The following is a 22,288-nucleotide window of genomic DNA, read 5'->3' on the forward strand; positions in this document are numbered from 1 at the left end:
CTTTGGAAAATACAGACCTGTTACAGGCAAGAAAGACGTCCCAGCCTGGAGCTGATTTAAATACATATATAGCACTGTTGAATTTGCCACCTCCTGTATCCCACAGTGAAGTGTGTGCTCTGAGTCCCAGCCTGCGTGAAAGTAAAACGGGAATCTCAGGCTAACTGGTACAGTCCCTTTGTCTCTGATTCTCAATTTAATCTTGTTCATTCTCTTCATGTTCCAGCCTCAAGAACTGCTTTTCTCTCTGTTCATTTTTTTGATTTCGGCATCTTGAGAGTCAGTACATGGGAATATCCCCCAAAGGTGTGTTTTGGTCACTGAAGATGCAGTCTACACATGAAAGGCAAGGTTCGCTGTCCTGACTTGTGGCCTTTCAGGGAATGACTGCAAAGTCAGCTTATCTTTCTCAGCTTTCATTTCCTATCCAACCAGTTTCTAATGTTCATTGGCGTGTTCATCTCGGGCTTGCTGGGCTAAATAGCTTACTGGTTAATACCTGGATTATAGTCATGCTGCCAGAATGGAGAGAAGAAAGAATCTGAGACGTCATCTCAGGCCTGTGGATCCTGAGAAGAGAAATCCGGTGACACAAAGAGGATCCAGTTGACATAATACATTTGGATTTTCAAAAGGCCTTTGCCAAGGTTCCACACCAAAGGTTTTAAAAGAAATCAAATTTCTGCAGGTTTGGAGGAAAAGTCCTTCTATAGATATACTTCTGATTAGATGATAGCAGGCAAAGGGACTTAATGTTCATTTTTCACGATGCAGAAGAGTCAGCAGTTGGGGGTCCCACAGGAACCCATTGGCCTGGTTCTTCATCAGTGACCTGAGGCAAGAAGTAAACAGCAAAACCTCCTGGGTGACCTGATAAGTTTGTGGGTGATACTATGTTCTTTCAGACAGTCAAATGCCATGTGAATAGCAAGAAACTCCAAAAAGTCATCAAAACTGAGTGAACAAAAATTTAATTTACTTAGGGAAGAGTCATCAATACCATGCCCACATGATAGTGAACTCAGAGCAGGGGATTAGGATTTGTGAAGTTCAAAGCTTCCTAGAACTTCACAAAAGCTTGTGGATACACAAGTTTTGGTGTACCTGCATTTTGATTCTGATGTGTACTTTTGCTCTTTGCCTCTCAAGAAAGACATAGTGGAAGCTGGAAAAGGTGCACAGGACAGTTGATTTAATCAAGAGGATGAAGCAACTGCCATATAAGGACAGACCAAAAAGCTATGATGTTGGATAGGAAAAGAATGAATGAGAAAATGATCAGGGTTTGCAAAATTGTGAAGGTGTGGATAAATTGAATGTGAAACTGTTTTTCACCAGATCCCACCACGTGAGAGTGACTAGCTGCAGTCTGTCTTTAAAATGCACTGGATGGCACTGGCAGGATATATAATTAAAACAGAAAAGAAAAATTTGTCTTTCAATAGCAATGAACTTCTGAGCTTGCTGTCACAGGACATTGTGGAAGCCACAGATTGAAAAAGGAATTAGGCAAATTTTATGAACAAGAAGTTGGTGCATGGATGATGAAAGGACAAGCCACAGAGATACCTTTAGCATCCCTAATGCAACAATTGTGGATGCAGGAATAAAGATCACAGAAAGTGGCTAGTACTCGTTAGTTTAGGTAGAGTTCTGCCCTTTGCCTGTAAAGCCTGGTTTAACTTGGGGTGGGGTGATCAGTCATCACAGCTGTTTTTTCCAGATTATCTCAGGCTGTATCATTAGTGTGGTGTCTTCAGGTTTGGGGTAATTGTATTGCTAAGGCCACTTCTTATCTGTGTCTGTTTTTTTCTCTGCTGTTGTTTGCCCTGTTTGTTCCAGTCAAATAGGGATTTGATATTTGTTTTATAGTAAGAGTGAGCTCAGTTTCATTTTCTGTAAAATGGGTCTGTTCCCTACCCCTGGAATGTCTTTTTAGCTGTGTTTAGCATTTGTAAAGTGCTTGGAGTCAGGCAGAGTTTTATGAATACAAAATAGTGTTAGGGTTTGTACTTAGGCACAATACTGTACCGTAATTCAAAGGCAATTCATGTAACATTAGTAAATCACTTTGAACTTTATGTTGAAAATATAAGCAGTAGTATAAAAATAAACCTTTTTATTTCCTCAGGTATATACAGTTAAATAAAGTAAGCCTATACAGCTACTAATCTCCAAAACCGTATTGCCAGTATGCTTTGTTGAAATGCCATCACCTTGCAGAAGAGACATTCTGTGTGTTTTGTACACATTTATGGTTGAAGAATAAATTTTCAGAGACTGTAAATGGAAAGATGTCTCTGAACATAGTGATCAAATAATATCTGACACTGCTTGTTCAAATAAATATACATATATCTCACTGCCAGAGTATTTATGACTCTAATAAGTTCAGTTATTTTGCCTCATGGGGAAATTCCTGCTCCTCCAAATATCGAACTTGTTTGGGGTTGTGCTGTTTTTTCAGGAAGGAACAGATGATATTATTAGTTAAATGGGACTGTGCAATATGAAAATACAATAGCGCAGTTTAAAAATTGAACAGTGTGCAAGAAATATATTTTACCAGCAATGGGAAACAGACAAACATTGAAAATTCAATTACATATCCCAAATGTCTAAATAAATAAATAAACATCACTATTCAGCCAATTGATGCAAGGATGCTCTGTGGTTACCTTCAAGAGCACTGTTCTCTCTAATATGCTGTGCAGTAACAAGTTTTGTGTATCACTTTTGCATAATCTGACCATTTTTTAGGTACTGTACATTGTGGGACTGTCTGAACGTTGATTGCCCAGCAGGTTTTATTAGAAAGAATACCAGCTAGTTTCAGGTGATTTCTCAGCAACCATCCCGGGAATAAGTGGTTTTATGGTTCCCAGAGCAACAGCCACATTTGTGTGTTTGTCATAAAAATGCGAGAGCCTTCCTTGCCTTTCAATTTGGAAACACAGTGCAAAGTAAGATGCACCTGTAGATGTTCAGTTGTATTCATGCTGCCCAAGCAGTGAAACAGAAATACTGTGGAAGAAGGATTTGGCTTTGTGCCAACTTGTGTTTATTTTTGTACTGGTTTTCTCTTTAAAAGGTGAATGTTTCATGAGCTGTTCTGAATTGTGATGCTTTATGATGTTTCCTGTTACCTTAGTGATGGACTACAAAACTGTTTATAGAGTTTATAAACTCTGCTAGATACTTATTTAATTAGGAACCAGTGCTGAAAGATTCTAACAAAATTTCCAAAAGCACTTTAGTGGCTGAGAAGCCAGATTTCCAGCAACTCATGTTAATAGTACAGAGGAGATTAAGGGAGTCATAGAATCATTAAGATTGGAAAACACGTCTAAGATCAGAATGTCCAACCGTCAAACCAACACCACCATAGCTGCTAAACCGTGTCCTGAAGTGCCACATCTACACATTTTTTTTAACACCTCCAAGGATGGTGACTCAACCACTTCCCTGGGCAGCCTGTTCCAATGCTTGATCTCTCTTTCAGTAAAGAAATTTTTACTAATATACAGTCTGAACCTCCTGTGACACAGTTTCAGGCCGTTGCCTCTTGTTCTAGCGTTAGTTACTTGGGAGAGGAGACCAACACCCACCTCACTGCAACCTCCTTTGAGGTAGTTGTAGAGAGTGATAAGGTCTCCCCTCAGCCTCCTCTTCTCCACACTAAATAACCCCAGCTCCCTCAGCTGCTCCTCGTAAGACTTGTTCTCCAGACCCCTCACCAGCCTCGTTGCCCTTCTCTGGACACGCTCCAGCACCTCAGTGTCCTTCTTGTAGTGAGGGGCCCTAAACTGAACACAGTACTGGAGGTGCGGCCTCACCAGTGCTGAGTACAGGGGTGCGATCACCTCCCTGCTGCTGCTGGCCACACTGTTCCTGGTACAAGCCAGGATGCTGTTGGCCTTCTTGACCAGCTGGGCACACTGCTGGCTCATCTTCAGCCGGCTGTCGACCAGCACCGCAAGACCATTTTCTGCTGGGCAGCTTTCCAGCCACCCTTCCCCAAGCCTGTAGCGTTGCATGGGGTAGTTGTGACCAAAGTGCAGGACCTGGCCCTTGGCCTTTTTGAACCTCGTACAATTGGCCTTGGTGCATGGATCCAGTCTGTCACATACTGTCACAGTGTTGTGCAATGCCTGACCAGGATGGATGTAGCCACCAAGGTCACAGGTCTGCATCTACTGTACTGGCTTGATCCTGGTGGTGCCTACCTCTCAGATAGTTTGGGCGTCTGCATGCTGCTCTCTGAGCCATATTTGGAGTTTACATTAAAAGCAAAGGTCAAGTTTCATTAGTGAAAGAAGGGCTTCAAAGCCTACCTTGGTCTGTTCGTTCTACTCCCGTCTCTGTCCTTTTGCACATGGTGCTGTCTTCCTCATACTTTGTGCAAGAATTCTTTCTGTTCCATCACCTGATGGAATTTTTGGGGACTTAATGATAAGATTACTTTCACTAAAGTTTAGCTGTCTAAATAGTTAGACTTCTAATCCAAACTTGTAGGCTTTACGTATTTTCTTCTCCTATGATGAAACATACAGACTTTCAAGCTCGTGAAAGTCAGATGAAGAAATATACATGGGTGTATATTTCTAACCAGGGTTAGAAAAGAGATTGTTTTCCAGTCTGTTGCAGAGGTGCGTGTTGACTTTCCAGCACACTGGCAAATATACCGAAAAGGTGAAGACAGACAGAATTATCACCATCCTTAAAGAGACAGTTGCCCACCTCATTTTCCTTCTTTTGAGAGGGCAAATCCCATCAAAGAAATTGTGTGTAAGCATCTAGCACTGATAGGACATTTGGTTGCTTGGTTGAACATCTATACGTGAGGAATTTCTGTATGTAGTTTAATGTACAGTGCTGTTACTTCCGCACAACATTTGGGAATTTTTTCTCCTTGGGAAGTATGAACAGTACAAGGGCACCCTTGGCTGTTAATTTGCATGAAAAGAGCATTCAGTATTCAAAAGCCAAGTTTGCCAGATCAGTTTACCTGTTTGAAATGTGCTGACTCTTGGGTGCCTGATCCCACAGCTTTGACTTTATTGAAGCCATGAAGTATTGTAATAATAACAATAATGATAATAATAATGAGGCCTTTTTTTACTTATGCATTTATTCGGATCGTGAAAGGGATACATATCCTGGTTTTAAAGAAAGTTTTGTTTCAGGATTTGAGCATTCTGACTGTGTCTCTTTAAATATTTGAGTACAAATAAATGGTGAGAAAATTGTCTGCAAGCTTCAAACCTTTCTAGGTCTACTCTGTTGCCTGCAGCCAGATGCTGTCTGATGTTGCCTAGGCAAACCAGGGCAAACCATTATCACGGGATTAAACACTAAATACCTGCAAGGAGCATTCTTTTTATCAGATAGCACTCTGTTAGCAGAGTTCATTCACTTTATTGCATATATAACTGTGGTGTCAAATAGACTGATTTACAACACCTGGTCTTTTACATAATCTTTGCTATTTGCTGTGCTTGTAATCTGCCAAATCATTTAGCCTTCCTGATAGCAGAAATGCTGTAAAACTTAGATAAACTTGCAGAAGAAATGAACTCGAAGGTACTGCTGAAATCTAGGGCCTGCACGTTTGCTATAAATGCACTGACTGGTTTGGTTTCCCCCTGCTTAATCTGTGATTGAATGTGGCTGCTGGAGAAATTGAAATTTTATGATAGCACTACAGTCAGGGGAGATAAGCATTTGTATGCTAGACTAGATTAATCTAAAAAGAAGTTTGAGGTGTGGCTAATGAAACCAGTGTATGTGTTAACTGGGTTTCTTTGGGGTTCAAAGCATCTGTGTATATCTATATAGAGTCTAGTTCAAAACTTTCTCTATGTGAAAAGTCTAATATAGCTATGTGCTAGTTCTCACTATCAGTGAGGCTTATTCCATCTTATATTGGAGATATCTTTAAGGAGCCTCAGTTTTTAGAGAGTACTTTCTGAATGCTGATGCAAACAGCAGACCCCTCTAAAATGGTCTTGCTCAGCTACCCAAAACAACCGTGTCCTTCTGAAATTTTTGATTAGGGTAACTGTAAGGCATCACACTTCAGTAGGGTTAGCCACTTACATGGTCCAATTGAAACAAAACTAAAGCTGCATTTTTTTGTTTGGAGTCACTCATTTTTGGCTATTCGAGATGACATAAACAGACAGATAATAGAAAGGCACATAGACAAGCTTAAAATGTGGAAAAGAAATTTGAAAAATGGGTTTCTGATTGGGTGAAATGCAAGCTAGTACATTGAAAGAAAAATGAAACAATCTATAGATAGTCAAATAGAGGAGAGAGCCCTGTGAGGCAGTAATGTCAAGTCGGCTGTGTTAGAAATGATGGCATTTCCTCCATTAGGTTGGAAGGAACAATAAAAATTGAAGGAAGTGAAAGAGATTACTTTTCCAAACAATCATAGCACAACTCCAGTGGTTGCCATTGACATCAGTACCACAGTTCACCCCTTCGAGCTGAGGAAGTGTTTCTGTGTGTCAGACACAGCTACGAGTTGCCTTGTCATGGCCAGTTTTCTGATGATGGTTGGATCGTAACCCTCACCGCTGGAGCTAGTGAAGGATATTTTGCATAGTGTTGCTAGTTGAAGGAATGAAGTCTTTTCACCTGATGCTGCTGCCTGATGCTGTTGGACAGCACAAGTGGTAGCCTGACTCTGGGAGATACATTGGCTGCTGCGAATCTTTCACATCAACAAACTGTTGTGTATATTTGTACTTAAGAATTTTTCATCCCATCTGAGTTGAGGAACCTACCCTAGCTGTCTGACCTACTTACTTAGTCTTCCTAGGCTCCCGCTGTCCCGAAAGGAAAACGGGTTTTTGCTCGAAGCAGGAAACAGCTTGAGGGGTTTCCTCACGTTATGGATGAACTCTTTCTGCTTACAAGAGAGGGACCCTATGGAAACCAACCAGCTACACTGATACCTTAGGTTGGGTGCTGTGAATAATGTTCTGTGCATGTAAGTGATTGAATGTGTGAATTATTTCAGCATTGGGAATGTCAGGCAGGTTGGTGCTAACAACATGACGGAACAAAAGGGACTTTTGGGTAAAATCTTGAGTGATATCTCTGAGACTGGAGAACATCTTCCCTGGGGAAGCAGTGGAAATGGTATTGTTTAAGACATTTAAAATTGGACAGGAGAAAATATATTGTAATGATCAATCCTGTGCTGGTATTTAGATCAGGTCTTGTCTTATGTGAATATTAATAGGAAGTCTCTGTCTGAAGTAACTGCCATTATTCAGTGTGTGTTACCAGCTAACATTGGCTTGCAACCTTCCCCTACATCTGTACTCACACTTAAAGGACAGCCTGAGTAATGTTTAGCACCTTTGCCTTTTCTCTTGGTACCTCAAGCGCTGATTTTGTATTGTCTTGCTTAGATTATATTCCTTCAGTGCTTCCACCAGACAGACTCCATATAGCGCACAGAGATTTACAGGAAGCACGTGTAGTTTGTGGCAATAATAATAAAGTCTCCTGCTGTTTTCAAATCCCTGGGAAAGTAAATCAAGTGTAGAGGTCTATTCAAAAAAGTGCAGCATGTGTATAAGTCACTTTACCATTGCATCTGTGGGTCTGCCTTGTACCTGTTTGGTGTATCTGGCTGTCATATCTCTGAAGTCTGACCTCAGTCTCTGGAGTGCGACTAAGACGTTACACACCTCAAATGGAAAAGCTGATGAAACTGCTTGAAATAACCTGAGCATCCATGCTTTGCTGGCCTCTTTTTCACTACCTGTGTGTTGGTATTCCTCATAGGAACCCATACAGCAAAATTAGTTCTGTGCTGGTGGCCCCCGTCAGACAAATCTAGGTCTAGTCTGAATTACGAAGTCAGGAAGACTGGATTCAATTCCTGCATGATGCTGTAACGCTTAATGGAGCTCCATTTTCTTGGTGTGTTTCTGTAGGCACGAAACCTGTCTGCTTGACCTGGTTGAAGCTATGAGTCGAGTATCTGCCCCAGGACACCTCCGCAGAGAATCTTATGACAGGAGCAAAATGCAGATGCCTCATCGTGTGAGCCACAGGCCGTCTTCTTGGTACCAGACCCCTCGCAGTTCCAGAAGCAGAGCAGATGAGCTAGAGGAGAGCCGACTCCTTGAGGAGATTTTCTTCATTTGACACACCTCATTGGTCTACAGCCCTTCTGTGGAATTTTTAGGACCTTTGTATTCCTGATTTGTTTGTTTTGAAGTACCATTTTTAAATTATTTCAGTGACAACTGCTTGTCTTCCCTCATCTAAAACATAGCTAATTAGCATCCAGTTTCATTTTGGTTTAGTCATCACAGTGGAAGAACATTGTTGGGGTAGACCAATCAGAAAGCATTAACTTTTTCTAAGCCTTTCACGTGCCACGTAATCATTCTAAAATAGAATTTTTTTTTAAGCTACAGCATTTTCTAATAGATTGAAGTCATAGTTTTGCCAGCCTCATATCGGAAGTATATTTCATTATCGATTTCTAGCTCTAAAGCAGTTTGCAAGAACTGCCTAGCATTCAAGAACTGCCACATTCAAGGTGGATTATTTTCTAATTAAACAAGTATGTTTAAAACCTGGCATATTATAAAGATACAAGCACTTTAGTACTTTGTGCAGTGATGATATGATTTACCTTTTCCTTCAACATTCTGATATTTAACACGCTGGGTTTTTAGGCAGTATATCGTAAGCTCAACTATACAGTGTCTGATAACATTAATAGACAATGTTGCAAGTTGATGTACTAGACATCCATTTGAAATACATTCCTCTTTAAATCAGTGCTATTTCGCAGAGTTTATGTGCTGGGTAACCGAACTGTGAAAGAGCAGAACAGGGTCAGACATTGTAGTGGTCCAAAACCTATTTGATGTACTTTTCAAGATTAAATATGTAGTAGTGGTAGTATAGGAACAGTCTTAAGACATTTTCACTAACTTGCACTATTTTGATCCTGTATCCAGGCTCCATTGTAAATAAGACAAATCAGTAATTATTTCCACTAGTGGCTTGCAATGCACATTTCCCTGCCGGCTTTAATTATTCATGCTGTATCTATTTCAGTTTATTTAAATGCACTTCCATCTACTGCATGTACTTGGTTATTTAAAGAAATGTGCCGAATTGGTGAGAGTGACTGCAGATTATAGGATTAATGGTCATTTTCTCCACAATGCAGTGTTCATATTTTATTGTAACAGTAGCCACCGGCGTGTATTCCTAGAAATATGAGGCTAAAATACCCATTTTGCACAGTAAAATTGCAGCGAGGGGAAGGTAGAATTGAGCCAGTACAGGCAAGTTCTAGACCATTTGCTCCCAAACATTGCTTCGTGGGCCAGTACAGCTTTTCTGACAGTCTCTTTAGCAAAACCCTGCTTATCTTAATGGCAGCGAGTTGCGGTACTGATCCTTGGGTATGGCTGCTGCCTGCCTCCCGCATGCTCGCTTCTGTGCGATGTTTGGTGCTCTGCAAGGAGCTAGCAAGGCTCGGCAGTGGGCCCTGCCGAGCATCTCCGCAGAGAGCGTCAGTGCAGGGTATCTAGCACGTGTCCCTGGCAGCACCGTGCTTTTATGGGGATGAAACCAAAGGAGAATAAAGGGGAAGATGAATCTCAAGTTACTCTGAGCTGCTTCATTCAGGCCCAGTCTTAATCACAGATGAGGTGATACTCTTTTTGTAGATCCCAGCTGAATTTTAAAAGCTGCTTGGAGGATTTTAAAGGAGGGCAGCAGCATTACAGGACCAGAAAATGACTACTGTGGAAAGGCCCTGGTTGGTCTGTCCTGCTGTCAGTGAAGTATTATAGTTCTTTTGAATATGTCCATCTGCTGTTGAATGTCCCTCTTGTTCTACTCCCTGAGCCTGCGAAGGCACAGGTTTCTGATTAAAGCCCCAAAGATGTATTCAGTGCCCTGACCCAAGTATAGCAGGTGGGGAGACAGGTTTTCTCCTTCTGCTGGCTGAGTGGTCTGCTTCTTTGAAAGGGCAGAGGAAGGGAGGGGAAAGAAGAGGAAAATGTACAAAAAGCAGCAGGAAAACTGTGGGAAACCGTGAAGTGATCACCACACAGATCTTAGAGTTTGGGGTTGTTTTGTGGTGGTTTTTAGTTTTGTTGGGGTTTTTCTTTTGTTAAGGTTTGGCATTTATAAAGAAACAGTTCTCTGATTTCAGTCCGATTTCTTTTCTTTTCCAGTTTGACTGAAACTTTAATTGCTTTTTCTAATAAGTGCTAACTGACCTTCTGAAACAGCAAAAAATACATGTATATCTCTTGAAAGGTGCCTTTATGTACCCAGTTGAGAACACTGTGTGGGAGCATTCTGTTCTTTGGTTCTTTGTGGGTGCCAATATTTCACTGCTTTAGGATTCCTTATGATCCATTTTGTCCATTAACAATTCTAATTCTGAAGGTGACTTTTGACTTGAATCTCTATTTTGGTAGCAGCTCTTTTTAAAAGGACATTGCTAGGGTTGTGGGCACTATGCTCAAGGTGCTGTCCATCAGTCAGAGCTACACAGGAGGCATACCCTTATGAAGCAGAGATGTCTGGAATTAAGATGGTTGAAATGTCTGATGGGTGAAGACCTGCATGTTTTAACTGTCTGTGAGATGTGGATGAAGAAGCAAAAGCTATTAATTCGGTAGACCCTATGAATAATCATTTTTTATAACGCTGGCTCTTGTTCTAGTTATAAGCAGTACATTAGGAATAGTGTTTAGCAGTCAGTGCAAGCAAATATATTTTGCTATGAGGCACTACAAAGTTGAAGTTATTAAAACATTTATAGCCTTAGAAAAAAAAAATCAATGATTGTCAAATAGGAAAGGACAAAATCAGTAGCTGGGACTGGGAGGGGAATTGTTTTCCATCTGCTAAAACAGTAGAGGAAATGCAAAAATTAAACTAGCAAAAGCAATCACTTGACAGTGTCCTTTTGAGTCGAAGCTGCCTCTGGGAACTTAGTCCAGCCATAGACTGCTTGTCCAGAGTGTTCCCAGTTAATGTACTTCAGCCACACATCGATCTGTGTTTTACATGAGACTTTGTGGAGTAACATGACTTCTGCTGAGGCTCCCACCCACGCCTTCACTTCGTGTTCTTCCCAAGTGGCTCATGCACACACACTAGCTGAGTGTTTGTGTAGTCATTGCTTCTGTGCAGCTTGCACGTCGTGGACCAGTAGCAGTCACACCCTTTCCACTTCTAGCCTCTCCAGTATCACTGTTGAATCCCATCTTGAGCATATATTTATATACGTGTGTGAGGTCTTAATCTAATAAATTATCTGGGGATTTCATTTATTCTTCCAGACTTTTATTTGAGTTATCTTCTCATTTGGTTTGTCCAGCTTAGATGTCAATTCTGCTATTGACAATATGTTCCACTTTCCACATCGTCGTGTCATATATGTTGTGAATCTCCAGTTTGCTAAGATAGACAAGGAGCTTGTTTTAAGCCTACTCTTCCTCTCCAGGACATGGGTTTTTCTGTGACAAGGAGCAAGACCTCTTTTGGAGCGTGAGGTGGGGGAGAGGTCTCAGAATACGAAAGAGAAGTGGAAAGCCAGCGCCATGCTTTGGGACAAAAAGGTGGAATTAAAGAGTGGGGAAGAAAGGATGGAGATAAAGGTAAGAAAGAACAAGGACGCAAGACAGAGAACTGTGCCAAAGGATGACAGAAAGTAAAGGTTGAGTGGAGCTGAGCCAGACAGTAGAGACAAGTTGTTAAAATACAGTAAGTTGGTGAAGGAGAATTTTGTGCTTATATCCTGGAGTGAGAAAAGTCTTTATGTCCCAATTCCCATAAGAGGTTTATGACCACCTACTGTTTTTCCAGATGGTTTTCATGCATTTGGGGAGCTACAGTCCAAAGGATACCTGGCAAATGAGGGAAAGAAGGAAACAACCTCACTTCAGCTGCTCCCCTTTGCAGTAGTTAGACAGGCAAGCCAGAACACAGAGAGGGTAACAGGGAGGAACCCAGGTATAACTCAGGCATAGACTGAATTTAATTGCTAGCGAGGGATGGTGGTGTGGACTTAGATAAAAGAAGAATGTAAGACTGGATATGGCAAGAATCTGAATAAGGGAGAAACAAGCAAAACAAAATTTGCAATGATCCAATGAGCTGTGGAGGTTTGGTGTTAAGGAAGGGGAAGAAAGGGCTTAACTATGCTTGGGAGAGATTGCGCCTGAGATACCTGAAGGCTATCCCTTGAAAGCGCACATGAGCCCAGGGTTAACTCTAGAAGTTGCAGCAGAGATTTTCTGAAATAAGACCCCCAGGCAGTGTTTGAATTTGTACTGTCTGAGGGGGAGAGAGCACAGCCTGGTTAGTTAGAAACCTCTTTTTTCACTGTTACTAAATTTATGAAATTGTGTGCTAATTGGTGTATGATTTATAAATTTACATAACTGCATGCTACATAAGACAACACAGAATATAGAGTGAGGTGATTTAAACCAGCAGAAGCAGAGAAGTCTATTCTGACTGGGTGGCTCTCCTCTGGAGAATGCCTCTCCCGATCCATAGCTGCTCCCTGCGTCTCTTGAAGGCTGATCTGCTCACAATGGCCATACATGTTTTACAGTATTGTGGCTCCATGTAGCTGTGAGAGAACAGGCTACCTTGAGTATGTGTGGCATGGTTACAGCAGAGCTTTCACCGTGGTGCACGGGGAAGGTATTTGGAAGCAGAAGTCAGCTAAAAGCGATCAAGAAGCCCGACTTGGTCTGGTCAGTGTTGGTGCTTGACATGTCCTGCAGTTGTTCGTAGGGGATGCCACTGCACACCAACAGGATCCCTGCAAGAGGATGAGAACGTAGGGGAGCCGCATTGTCTTGCGTCGCTGCACGCTTCGGACTCTGCTGGTGAAGCGTGTTTACTGCCACGTCTCAGAGGGGCTGTGACTTATGTTGATGCCCACAGCAGAAGGCGCTGAGTTTATCCACCAGCAATGAATGCCTAGTACATCAACATGCAGCTGTAAGCTGTTGGAGCTGCTGGAGCAGAAGCATGTCGGCTAGTCACTCCCATCTAACAGCTTTCAGACTTTCATATATTTTGAGGCTTGAAGGGGTCATTTCAGGCATTGGGGGACTAAGCTGGAGAAACTCAGATGTCACTGACGGGTGAGACCCTGACATACATGAGGTGAGAGATGCCCAGAAGGTCCCAGCAGACAAACTCATCCACAAGCTGCAGTAAGAGCCATAAACTCCTAGTTTCCTTAATTCAGGAGTCATTCTGAGCATGTGAGAAAACCACTTCATTCAATCATAGCATTCAGTAACAAGCCTTACAATGTAAGCTCATTCTTTCTGGTCTGCTGTCTGCAGGCGGGAGGAAAGTGAAAAATCGGAAAAAGTTATCCTTCCTGGTTGCTTAGTGGCAGCTACCTTAAAACCTTGAAGTGTGGATTTGATTAAAGCTGCTGTCCAAACACAGAGTGTGGAGTGCTGTGAGCATTAAGGACAATGTGGGAACTCCTCTCCTCTGCTAGACCTGGTAAGGAAGCAAAGGACAAGATGAATTCACAGACACAAAAGCTGGTTCTTTCTCAAGCTAGAGTTGACCACAAGGAATTTGCATTGAAATTTTAAAAGAACCTTTTCAAAATCTTCCAGGGTTGAATTATCCTTGCCGCTATGAAACTACCTTGTTTTGAGGTTGAGTTTGTCTAATTTCCACCTGGTGGACTTGGTTGTGCCTTCAGGAGCAAGATTGCAAAGTTCCCCTGTAGTCAAGACAGTGAATACCTGCCACGCGGTGATCAACTTCTGGTTTAGTCTTCTGTGCTAGGAGGTCAGGTCCTTTATGCCTTGTGTCCTCATGTCTATTCTCCAGCCCCTGTATGATCTGAGGGGCCTGTTTTTGAGCTATGGCCAGCATTTATGCGTCTTGAAGGGTTTACACTAGAGCAAGTGCTGCTGCTGTGAATGATGACAGGGGGGCCTCATCTGCACAAGATTTCCCTTTTGACACTTTCAGGAGCCTTGGTTGGAGGTGTTGGCCTGGGTACCTTGTCTCACTGTGCTTCAGATCGTGGCTCTGTTTCTTGGGAGCAGAAAGTCTGTGAGTGAAACCAGGAGACCCTGCTTAATTTAGAAGAGTTGAGGAGGAAGAAATAATGTGAAGCAGAAACACTAAGCAGAAGAAAAAAGATTGCAGGATTCTGTTTGGGAGGGAGAATGAACCTGGGGGTGCAGCATCTGTGAACTCAGCCGCCTTGAAAATAATCTGAAAGACACATGCATGATGGGATGGGGGAGATGCAGACAGCAGAAACCCTCAGAGGGGGAAGAGTGAACAAAGCGTGAGGCGATGATATCTGATAGCAACAAAAACAGACGAGAAGACTTTTGAGCTGCGGGTGAGGAGGCGATGACATCTCCAAATTGCAGAGGAAATGGCTGCTTGTCAGTGGTCTGGCGCCCCTCTATTTGCACTAGTGCCTTCAGCACAGGGATCTCATTACCAGAGAGTTTACTGGCAGATTGGACGGATTTCAGTGAGGAGTAATAAAAATGATCAGGGACTGCTAGAATTGACATAATGAGGAAACAAGATGAGAAGAGGCACATATTTATAGCTCGGGTGAGAGAGACAATTAAAAGGTGGGGTGGGAGATGGACTGGGTGACCTGAAAGCCTTGTCTGTATCTAATAACTTCTCGTTGTCTGCTGTACAGAGGACCCGAATCTAGCAAGGCTGTCAGTCTGACTCTTAACAGCCCTAGCTTGCCATGTTGAAAAGCTCAGGTGGGTGTACTCTGGCTGTACTGACACTGTCAGAATGTCACCGGCACTGTACTTTGTTTAAAAAAAGTCATCAGCCATATTGTGGAAAAAAATTGACACATTGACAGCAAAGGAAAAAAAAAATTAGACCTTCATAAAATAAAAAGCCATTGAAGACCTTGCTGAGAGCAGGGCTGAATGGGAAGGGCTCCCAGATTGCTCATCCGGCGATGATGAGCCCTTCTTGCTGCCTGCACGGTGGCCTGTCAGGTGGCAAGCTCCGTGCGGAGGGAGGAAGCGTGAGCCTTTTTCTGTGCCAGGTGGGAGCTGGTGGCACCCAGCCGTGCACGCTGCGGACTGCTTCCTAGTCCGCGCAGATGTGCGCAGGCTGTTGTCCCCGAGAGCAGCTGAGCTCCACGGGCGGCTCTTGGGGCAAGCTCTGTGCCCGCCAAATCCCTGCCGGTCCCACCGATGGCTGCGGCCACGTGTGGGGTTTCCCTTCCCTCCCTGCTGCCCCTACGCAGCGGGACCTGGCCCTGGGGACAGGCAGGCGCTCCCCTTGGCGTGGCACGGCTCGCCCATGAGGGTCCCCGCGCCCCGCTGTGGGTGCGTGTTTGTGTGTGCGGGCTTGTTGTGCCGGTGGTTCCTCTAGAGTTTTGCACAAACCCACGAAATACGTGTTTTTACACATACCCGACCGAACACGAGCAGCCTTTGCTGTTTTTTCAGAGCTGGAGACCCCTGAGAAGAGGGGAGGTGGCATGCTGGCCCGTCTGAACAATTACACGGCAGCCTTACGGTGAGGGTTATTTAAAACCTTGGCTGAGATCACAACTGTGTCGCACGCTTCCCAGCGCCGTGGAGCAGAGAGCCCTGGGTTTGCTCCGGACTTGAGAGACCGCAGCGGAGTTGGAGGCGGTCAAGCTGGAGACATCTCGGTTCCTGGGTCTGCAGTCAAATTAAAACGCCGCTACCAAAAGCAACCGGGCTGTGCGTGTTAGAGGCACTTTGGGGAAATATCAGCGCGGCGATTGTGGAGTCTGATGGTGGAGTAGCCGCTCTTTTTTAATGATACCTGTGTGCAAAGGCCACAGCTGCTTTCATCCATTTCACATTAGTCTGACTTTCATAGAACAGACATAGCCTAGGGTGGTGGAAGGGAGAGAAAGGTGACCAAAAAAAAAAAAAGTCATCCATTTTTTACTGCTTTTTCCATCCTTCTGAGCTGCGATACCAGCATCTGGCTGAGCAACAGTAATCTTATCCAGCATACTGTTGATTTAAGCCTCTTGGATTTATATAACTTTGGAAATGGTAAACTATATTAATTTGCTGTGTTTTCAAGGGAAAGTTATTTATCGAGAGACATTTTTAACTCAAGTGCCAGGAGCCTTAAATCATTATAATAAATTCATGCTATTCAGGGTTTCTTACATTGTAATAAATTTGTTTTAAACATGAATGAGGAGATCCATGATTTCTTTAATATACTGTTATGTATTTCCTTTCACAATGACACAGCTCACTATATCAAGTGGGAGAATAATAGTGAGAGATTTACAGTACTTAAGAATAACACAGCCTGGGAATGTGACATGTGAACCAACAGCGGGCAGGGGCTGGCACGTGCAGGGAGCCCACCGTGGCTCCCGCTGCCACGGCCGAGAGTTAAACAGGTGACAGAGGGTCAAGATCAGCGAGCGAAACTGATAGCTTGGCAGAAAGCCCCTTGCAGGGTGGGAGTCAACGCAGCCTTGTATTCGCCTCCGTTTTATTGTGCAGCGTGCAATGGAAACACCTGAGAGATGACACGGGCTGTCTGCCGTGACCCGGGAGGGCAGCTGCCCAACTGCCACCTCGCTGGAGTGAGACCTGAGCTGGGGCTTTGCTCCCAGCCCCGGGTCACCCTCCCCTACCCGACCTCGGGCAGCTGCCACAGCCCTTTCCCAGGGACCTCGTCCTCCCTGGCTGTGATGATGCATGGGGAGCAGACACCTCAGCTGCCACCAGCGCCCTGGAAGTGCAGCGAGGAGGCACCAGGTGAGCACTTAGATAAATTTTGGTCTCTGTTGTTACTCCTTGACCCCTCATTACACTTCTGTAGGCCCTGCCGCTCGCCGTTGCGCACGTGGACTGCAGTGAATGCAAGATGACAAAACAGCTGGCTCTGCGTCACGTTCTCCTGTCTTCACAGGGGCCCTTATAGGAGGGTGGAGGAGGAGCTGGGCTCATAGACAGCCTTGGCGACGCCAGCGTCCAAGGTCTGAGACAAATCCGCTTTGGCAGCACGGTTGTGGCTTTCTTGGAAAGCAGAGCCCCTCAGTACTGTGAAAACATCTGCTGAGCTCTTGTGTCCCAGCGTGTTTCATCTCTCACAGAGGGCTGCTGGAACAGGGTTTCATGTTGGTGGTGATCTTGGGATCGGGTCTGAGTGTGGCAAAGCATCACAGTGCCCAAAATGGTCAAGACCAGTTGGTTCCCTAGTATCTATTAGTGATTACCCCTGAGATACCTGAAAGCCTTCCAGCTCCCCAGTGCACAGCCGTGCTGTAGAGAAGTGAGGAGCTGAGCCAGAGCCACCCTGCCATGATGTGAAAATCTGCCCCAGGAAGCCCGTGCTTGGAGACTAGAGCATTTCCCTGACTCTGAAGACTTAACGGGTCTTTGGTGGATGTGGTGGCAACAGAGGGTAATTAAATACTACTGTTTCTCTGGGGGATGGGGGTGGCCCTATTGCTGCCACTCACCTGGCTGCGGGTGAGATGTAGGACACCAGAGGACTTCAGCTGCCCGGGGCTGGGGCTGGCGGTGCGTGGAGCGTGGCATTGGGCTGCCAGCACCATGGGGGTGGAAGGCTCAGGAGAGGGGAGGAGGGGACGGGAGAGGGCCTCACGTGCTCACAGAAGTGATGGCAGGACCTCATCTGTCAGCACAGAAAAATGTCTGGCCAATAAACTTGCCAAACGTCCCTAATAAAGGGCTGGATGTGTTATCATGTAGAATGGTTTTATAGCGGACGGCCATAAAACGTGTACATTGCCCTTTAAAATGCCAGGATGAGGATTGATTCCGGCGGGGCGGAGGGAGAGGAGGAGGGGGAAGGAGGCTAATTGGAGAAAGGGGGATAAATCCAGGGGCTCGTTTCTCTGCCGTGGGTCCCCAGGGTGTCAGGGAGCAGCAACAAAGCAGGAGTCACTGCTGGGCTAACCAGGGCTTATGAGCTGTGCCTGGATCTGGGCTTCTCTGCTGTGTCCCCTCCACCCTATGCAATGCTGAGTGCCCTTTCTGGCGTCTCTTTCTGCTACTGGCTCAGTCCTGCTCTTGTTTCTGATACTCAGCCCAGGGAAAGCTGTGGAGATACCTCCATCAGCCTCTCCATTAGTTCCTCCTCATTTGTGCTTTTCCTTTTAATCTCAGGGTTGTAATACCCATTGCCTTCTCCTTGCCAGCTCCTGTAGATGTGTCCTCCCTGCCCAGTGGTCCCATCACCAGCTCATCTTTCCCTCTCCTGCCTTGTAACTCCTTGATCTGTGGAAGTCCATCACTGCTGAGAGGTGAACCACAGAGGTTTGGGCAGCAGTTTTGGGTCCCCTGCTCCATAGACAGGGGATAACCTATATTGGGGGTACAGGTGACACCGTGCACTCTGGGCTCTGCTTGAATAAACAGGAGAGGGGGAGCTGGAGGAAGGTCCAGGTGTGTTTAGTAGTGATCAGTAAATATATTGTACCCTAGCTCACTTTTAAAGCTGCAGAAAATAGGCAGTGATTTCACTTAATAAATGTAGACAGTCTTGCAGAGCTACAAGACCATCTATTCTGCTAGGCAATTTCTACACAACAGGACTGCACGTGACCCAGTGCCTGGTGTTATCTACAGCTGAGGCTCACCAGCTGCCATGGACAAAGTGGTTTGCCTCTGATTTTTCGTTTCCTTGTTTTAATTTCCCTCAACAGAGGTACTGGGCAGCCAAACCCCCATGAGATCATGAGATCTGGTAGAGGGAGAAATTAAAAAAAAAAAAAAAGGAAATAAGACTCTTCTCCTTAAAATCACTGGAAATGTAGTGGATTTGGCCAGTGGGTGGGAGGTGGACAGGTACTGGAGAAATAGAAAAAGAAAGTACCAGGAAAACCAGATTTTTGTTGGCAAGGACAGGTTCAAAAATGTTTGTCTGTGTGCATTTGTGGTATGTTCCAGATCGCATTTGTCTGCCTACTCTGTGCATGTGATGTTGCTGAATTTCAAATTTGCAGTGGCCTTGGCAATCCCCCTTGGAGCTGGTGGTGGCACCTGTGGGAGGGAGGGGTGGTGCAGGCAGTGTGCCTGGGTTTGCAGTGGGTCCCTCAGCTCTGAAAATGCTCTTTGGCCACCTTTGGTGACTAAACACAGGCAAGGCTGGGATGCCTGTTTGCTTTCACCAGGCATACAAAAAAGTAACACTTTTCCCATCAAAGTTAGAGGTGAGTCCATATATGCAGCAGCTCCATATATGGAGCCGTGTCAACCGACATGACTAATTGGTGAGGTGTATCGTGAATTTGAGTGAGAGAATAGTTTTTGCTGTTTAAATGATTCTTTTGGAAAGCAGAGAGATGATGTGAAATGCAGCCAAAGCTGATGAGTCTCATCTGACTTTCTCATACTATGGTCCCACTTCAGGCAAAAGCGAGTTAGGTTTATTCAACCAAGGAGCTTCAGGACTGGCAGAGATTTTGAGCTCTTCAAACTGAGCTGTGCTCAGGTGCAGGTTTTTCAGTCTGGTTACACAGTTGTGAAGTTTAGAGCAACGTCCAGGCTCCTAAGTTCTGGATTTGCCCCTTTGCTACCTTTTGGCTCAGGCCTATCTCTACTGTACCCACCATAATGAAATTTTCATTGAATGCAGTTTTAGTTCAGGATTTGTAATTAAATGTAAGGGCTGGTAAATTTTGCTGTGAACATTTTCCTGGCTCCCTTCCTAAGCATTTGGTCTATTCAACGAGTACTTAGTGTTTTGCAGATGCTATTGTATGTTATATTGCCAACCACAAATATGAAAAAAATGTGTGATTTAGAAAAATACTAATACATTGAAGGTCTTGGTTTTGGTTTTATAATCACACTTCAAAGATTTTTCAGTGTTTGTTAGAACTGTAAACTTACAGGGCAGCTGAGAATATCATCCTACCACTGTGACCTTTCCACTTCATCATCAAGCTTAAGATCAAACCAGAAGCATGACAGTATAGCCCATAATTGCTTTTTGAATTAAAACATTTCCTCCAACATCCAGCAATAGGGAAAATGAAATCTTCAGATAGGGTTTAGTAGCTCACCTTGAAAGAATTTCATCTCATGCTAAACATTAAGCCATGTAGTGACGTCTGGGCACTTGTCTACTTTGAGACCCCTGGGAGAATTAACTCAAATTCGCTTTTAAAGGGGATTAATTAAACTGCATCAGGACCCTGTTTCAACACTCAGAATTAAGTTGAAGTAAGATCCCTTGAATTAACTGAAAGAGATGAGAGACCTCTTTGACATCAAATGAAGCTGTCTGAGGAGCTGCTGGTGTGGTTTGACTAATCCATTTTACGTTATACATTATTTAACTCAGACTGAAGGACCTAGTGTAGACAAGCCCAGAGGTTTGAGACTGGGTGCGATTGTACTGGGAATATCTCACTTCCCAGCTGTTATGTGAGGGGATAGAAGGTGTATAAGAAGCATGATGCTCTAAAAAATGGGACAATTAATCTTGGTCTATACAGAGCCACAGTAGATGCTGTGGAGCTTTCACAGGTTGAGCAAATGCCCACACGTACTCTTAAAAGATCAAAACTGCAGGTCTTTCATCAAAGATGGGAAATGTCAATAGAGTGGATAAACTGGAGACAATAGCCCCAAAATGTTTGCCATGCTGACCAAGTTTTGTCCCATATCACTTTGACTGGGGTTGCTTGTTTGTTAATTCTTTTTTTTTTTTTTTTTTTTTAGTTTAATAAGCTTTTTTGAACATTGAGAAAAGTTTACTTTTGAGTGAAGACTCAGACTCATTTAGCTAATTAGAAATAAAGGTGGTGGGTGCACTATATACACTTCTGACAATTTCTTACTCTTGTGTCTGCCATCAGTTACTTGGCTGTGAAGTCTGATGTCTGAAACCTCACCAAGATTTCTGAATGGAGTTGGTGGTGTAGGATTTCTCTACCTTTTGGTTCCGATTTCAAGATACAAGAAGTTTTCTGTTCACTTTTATATTTTCCTTTCCCCCTTTCTGTTTTGTTCAGGCTGGGGATCTGACATGATTGAGTCTCAACATCTTGGATACAATCTGTAAAGTGTCCATGGACACTTATTTTTAAGAGGAGAACTAGCCAACTCACTTTTCTGGGACAGAGTGGTTCAGAGCGTAGTGAGGGCAGGAGAAGCTCATGTTACTTCCAGCCTCGTACCAATGCATATTCATGTAGGATTTTCCTAATCTCCAAACAGGGCTGTTAAGTTCATGAGTTCAAGTACATGTGAGGAATCTGAGGAACATCCTGCGGCTTGGAGCTCAAGCTTCACCTATGTAATGAATCTGCCTGTGGGCCTTTGGGATCTCCATGTAAAGTCCAGCCGGGGAAGGACAGATTACACAAAGCACTATACCCCTTCAAAACCCACTTGCATGACTGCTGGTCAATAGTCCAGAAGCCGGTGTAAGACACCAGATGGGGCGCATTGCAGAAGAGCTGCCCAAGCCCTTTGTGGAGCCCCCAGAAAATGCCAAGAGCAGGTCTGGGCCTTTGTGGTCATTTGGAGAGCTAGGGCAACGGAGGTGGGGTGCATCAAGGCGACTGGAGAGCCATGTGGGTTGTGGGGGCTGGCAGGCTCTCTGAAAGCCCTGAGCAGTGTGTTGCATTGACAAGTTCTGTGAGGGGCTAGGGTGGCTAAGGACGGATGTCATCGAGAGTTATGTGATGTGTTGAAGGTTGTTTAGCAGGTTGTGCAGGAACTAGGACAAATCCCGCTGGTCATTGCCGATTTCCCCTGTTACCAGATCATGTGGCCTCTCAGTTGTTTCTGTTGCTACCGGTACAATGTTCTCCTAGCACAAGACTGAGCCGTGTTTGAAGGACACTTGGAGATGTTCTATGGGGCAGACAAGCTGCAGGAGGAAAACTCCCAGGAACAGCCTCGGAACTGGTGTTTTTGCTGGTCCTGGGCAGGGAGAACGGGAACCGTTCCTATCCCTTCATTAAAGGAGCAGCACAGAGTTTTCTGAGCTGGAAAATTAAACTCTTTACATCAGGCAAATCCAAAGCCAGGAATTAATTTTGGAAGAAGGGTTCCCCATTTTACAAAGTCCAACTGCATCCAAACAGGTTCAATGTAGCTTTGCTAAATGCTTTACTGAGCCCTGACAATCTTTGGAAGGGAACCCAGTCCTCCCCGCCAGCTCCCCAAGAAGGTGAGGATCAGAGTGGGATGTGATTTCTACAACTTCTGCACAAAGCAGCTTAGCAATAGGCTCACTGGCT

At 44.3% G+C, this 22,288-nt stretch overlaps 1 protein-coding gene across 1 annotated transcript in view; it reads left to right on the forward strand.

The window, feature by feature from the left end:
* Positions 1–11,323, forward strand: part of KIAA1328 (KIAA1328 ortholog) — a 184,944-nt gene extending 173,621 nt beyond the window's left edge. Inside the window, exon 11 of the mRNA XM_075411536.1 lies at positions 7,959–11,323. Coding sequence (XP_075267651.1) covers positions 7,959–8,172 — 214 coding nt within the window. The 3' untranslated portion in view covers positions 8,173–11,323. The remainder of the gene's footprint in view (positions 1–7,958) is intronic.
* Positions 11,324–22,288: the final 10,965 nt, after the last annotated feature.

This window comes from Opisthocomus hoazin, chromosome Z (genome assembly GCF_030867145.1).
Source record: "Opisthocomus hoazin isolate bOpiHoa1 chromosome Z, bOpiHoa1.hap1, whole genome shotgun sequence".
Classification (NCBI taxonomy): domain Eukaryota; kingdom Metazoa; phylum Chordata; class Aves; order Opisthocomiformes; family Opisthocomidae; genus Opisthocomus; species Opisthocomus hoazin.